The sequence below is a fragment of the Primulina eburnea genome, chromosome 15 (assembly GCF_022965805.1).
Source record: "Primulina eburnea isolate SZY01 chromosome 15, ASM2296580v1, whole genome shotgun sequence".
NCBI lineage: Eukaryota > Viridiplantae > Streptophyta > Magnoliopsida > Lamiales > Gesneriaceae > Primulina > Primulina eburnea.
Genome location: NC_133115.1, coordinates 33,592,384 through 33,595,739, shown reverse-complemented (window position 1 = coordinate 33,595,739; position 3,356 = coordinate 33,592,384). Strand labels below are relative to the sequence as shown.

Here is a 3,356-nt window from a genome sequence, read left to right as displayed (position 1 = left end):
GACTGGGAAAAAATCGAATTTTTACTGGGATAAACTTGAACTTGCATGTTTGGTTCATAATAACTATGTATTTCATGAGCTTAACAAAAAATTTTCATGAATTTTATACAAATTAATGATAATATTATAAAATTTTAAATTTAAGTGCAATATATATATTCATCAAATTTTGCACCGATTTAACCATGGATGTGAGTCAAGCCAAGCCAAGCCAAGCCAAGAAAACTCCGACTCTACGTAAGCCAAGCCACGAGCCTAAAAGTTACTATGAATAGAAAAGAGAAATAAATTAAAATGCTAAAAAATTTAAATATTATAGAAAGAATTTATAATTTAAAAAGCATATTATTAATTAAATTGAGAAGTATATCGGTTGAATAATATTTTATTATATAAATATTATCAAGAAATATGAGGGAAGCTAAATTTGATACCATATAGTATTAAATTGAATATTGAAAAATAAAACCGAAAAAACGAGTGTGTGACAGACACCCTTTTGTGCCAGTCTTGCAGTATTTAGTAGTAGTTTTCTTTCTCTCTCACACACACTTTGGATACATTTCTCTCTCTGAAATAGAGGAAACCAGAGTTCAGTGAAGAAGTTTTAATGAGCTTCACGCACCGCTTAACTCCTTCCATTCGCTCTGTTTCTGGGTTTTCTGATTTTTTTTCGCCTTAGAATTTGTTTGCTCAGATCTGTTACGACCAATACCGATTTAAGTTTCACCGCTTTTCTTTGTTTTGTTTTCACATCTGTTACTTTTGGGTAGATATGAGTAAAGAAGAGTTCTTGAAGATCCAGGTTACTTGTTCTTCACCCCATTTTGTTGCAAACGTGAATTTCTTTTTCTATGTAAATGAGGGGTTAGCGTGTGTGTGCATTGGCCTTACGGGCTTAGCTTATATTGAAAACAAGGATTTTTTATTTACATTTTTTGCTGTATGTATACCTCTGTTGTCTTTCTTATTGTGATGTACAATGAATTTTTTCAATTTTGTTTTTTTTAATTGAAAGGATGTTTTTCATTCGATTATTTTGGGTTTTCCTGCTTTTCTTCCTGTAATTTCTTCTTTGCGGTTTTTAATTTTTGTCTTCTAAGTGATAAAGTTGTTAACTTTACTTTCTTTGTGTTCTCTGGCTTTGCTTGTTTTTGCAGACTTGTGTTCTTAAAGTCAATATACACTGTGATGGATGTAAGCAAAAAGTGAAGAAAATCTTGCAGAAGATTGATGGTATGCTCGTGTTCTTGACCCCTAAATTATATTGGCAAATCTCATTCTTTGATTGATTTATTTTTTTTAAGCCAGAAGCGGTAAAAAAAAAAATTCTGCTGGCCACATATTATTTTTTTGTGGGTTTTTTTCCACCAATTGGGCTAACATTTCATGTTTTTCTGCAGGGGTTTACACCACGAACATAGATTCAGAGCATGGGAAGGTCACTGTTTCAGGTAATGTTGACCCAGCCACACTCATCAAGAAGCTTACCAAGAATGGGAAACATGCTGAGATATGGGGTGTATCAAAGGCCAACAATAATCAAAACCAGATGAATAATCAGTTTAAGAATCTGCAAATTGATAGTGGAAGCAAAGGCGGACAGAACAAAGGCCAGGCTCCAAAGGGTGGTGGCAACAACCAGCCAAAAGGTGGTCTTCAGGCGCAAAATCCTCAATTTCAGCAACAACTCCAGCAGCTTCAACAGATGCAACAGTTGAAAGGGTTGCAAGATCTGAAAATGGCCCCGCAGTTTATGAAAGATCTGAAAGGGGCCAACAATAACAAGGACCAGAACCAGAAATCTGTGAAGTTCAACTTGCCTGAGGATGAAGAATTTAGTGACGACGATTTTGACGACGACGATTATGACGACGACGACGATTTTGATGACGAAATGGATGATATCCCTGTTGTTAATAAAATGAAGCCTCCTGTATTGGGTAACGGCCATGGAGGTGCTCCGACGGGTAGCATCATGATGAATAATATAATGAACGGTCAGCATCCTCAGTTCATGAAAGGCGGTGGTAACAAAGGAGGTGAAAATGGGAAGAAAGGTGGTGGTGGTGGTGGTGGTGGAGGTAACATGCCTGTTCAAATGAATCTAGGCGGTGGTAATCAAAATCAAGGTGGGGCTAATGGTGGTAAGAAAGGTAGTAATGGGAACAACAATGGTGGTAACCAAAATCAAGGTGGTGGAAAGGGTGGCAAGAATGGTGGCGGTGGTCAAAATAAAAATGGTGGCGTGGGCGGCGGTGGAGTTGGGGCTATGAATGTCAACAATTCTATGGGTAATGGGGCCAAGAAAGGGGGTGCTATGAATGATGGACCTCATGGCATGCCTAACATGATGCCTGTGAGTGCTGGAGGTCACGTGAGCCCATTGGGGACAAATATGCCGATGGGCCAAATGGGTAATCTTCCAATGGGCCAAATGAACAATCTGGCTGCAGTTCAAGGACTGCCGGCCTCAGCCATGGCTGGTGGCGGAGGTGCTGGTGCTGGGTATTTTCCAGCTGCTACCCCGGAGCACATGACGGCAAATCCCTATTACCAGCAACAACTTGCAGCCATGATGATGAACCAGCAACGGGCCAACGGTAACGAGAGATTTCAGCCGATGATGTATGCCCGTCCTCCCCCTGCTGTTAACTACATGCCGCCGTATCCTCCTTACCCTTACCATTACGCTCCGCCTCCCGGCGAGCGAACAGACCAGTACGCAATGTTTAGTGACGAAAACACGTCGAGTTGTAACGTGATGTGAGCTCAAGATCGCCTTGGTTCGACCTGAATTTGGTGCCTCTTTGACTGATGATTATGGTGGTAGTGCTTGGTCATTCGAGATGATAGTTTGGTGACTTCTACTAGTCCTTCATTCCATAATATACATGGAAATGATTTTTTTTTTTTTAATTTTTGCCCCCACCTTTGAAATCCTAAGTTTAGGCTAGTATTTCATGATAGGGAGTATTTTATAGATTAATATAATATATATATATATTAAAAAGCTTTGAGACGATGTGATGTGAGAATGTTTATGTATATGCTGAAAGAGAAATAAAATGAAACAGAATGGGATTTAAGAAGATAAAATAATTCCAATCTTCTCTTATTTAATTAATGAGATTAATAACATTTTGCTCTCCTTGTAAGTTCTACCTATCTTGTGTATTTAGCTTTGTTACACCCTAGTCTCCCTCCAACCCTAGTCACGATAGTATTTATTACATATTATTTCCTATGTATATTACATATACCTCCTATCTGCTTTTGTTCTCTGATTCTCGTACTCTAGAAGAGAACCACATCTTCACTGAGAACTACTGGCAGTATATCTATCTGATCGGACT

At 38.5% G+C, this 3,356-nt stretch overlaps 1 protein-coding gene across 1 annotated transcript; it reads left to right on the top strand.

Moving 5' to 3' along the window:
• The first annotated feature begins 498 nt into the window (after positions 1–498).
• Positions 499–3,102, top strand: LOC140813634 (heavy metal-associated isoprenylated plant protein 33-like). Its single transcript, XM_073172236.1, has 3 exons — positions 499–805; positions 1,161–1,236; positions 1,404–3,102. The coding sequence occupies exons 1-3, from the start codon at positions 776–778 to the stop codon at positions 2,768–2,770; spliced, it is 1,473 nt and encodes a 490-aa protein (XP_073028337.1). The 5' UTR covers positions 499–775; the 3' UTR covers positions 2,771–3,102.
• The last annotated feature ends 254 nt before the right edge of the window (positions 3,103–3,356 follow it).

Excerpts from the sequence above, each read along its gene's own strand:
- LOC140813634 (XM_073172236.1), top strand. The coding sequence starts at position 776 with ATGAGTAAAGAAGAGTTCTTGAAGATCCAG. Across the intron at positions 806-1,160 it reads AAGAGTTCTTGAAGATCCAG|ACTTGTGTTCTTAAAGTCAA; the intron begins GTTACTTGTTCT and ends TTGTTTTTGCAG. Across the intron at positions 1,237-1,403 it reads AATCTTGCAGAAGATTGATG|GGGTTTACACCACGAACATA; the intron begins GTATGCTCGTGT and ends GTTTTTCTGCAG.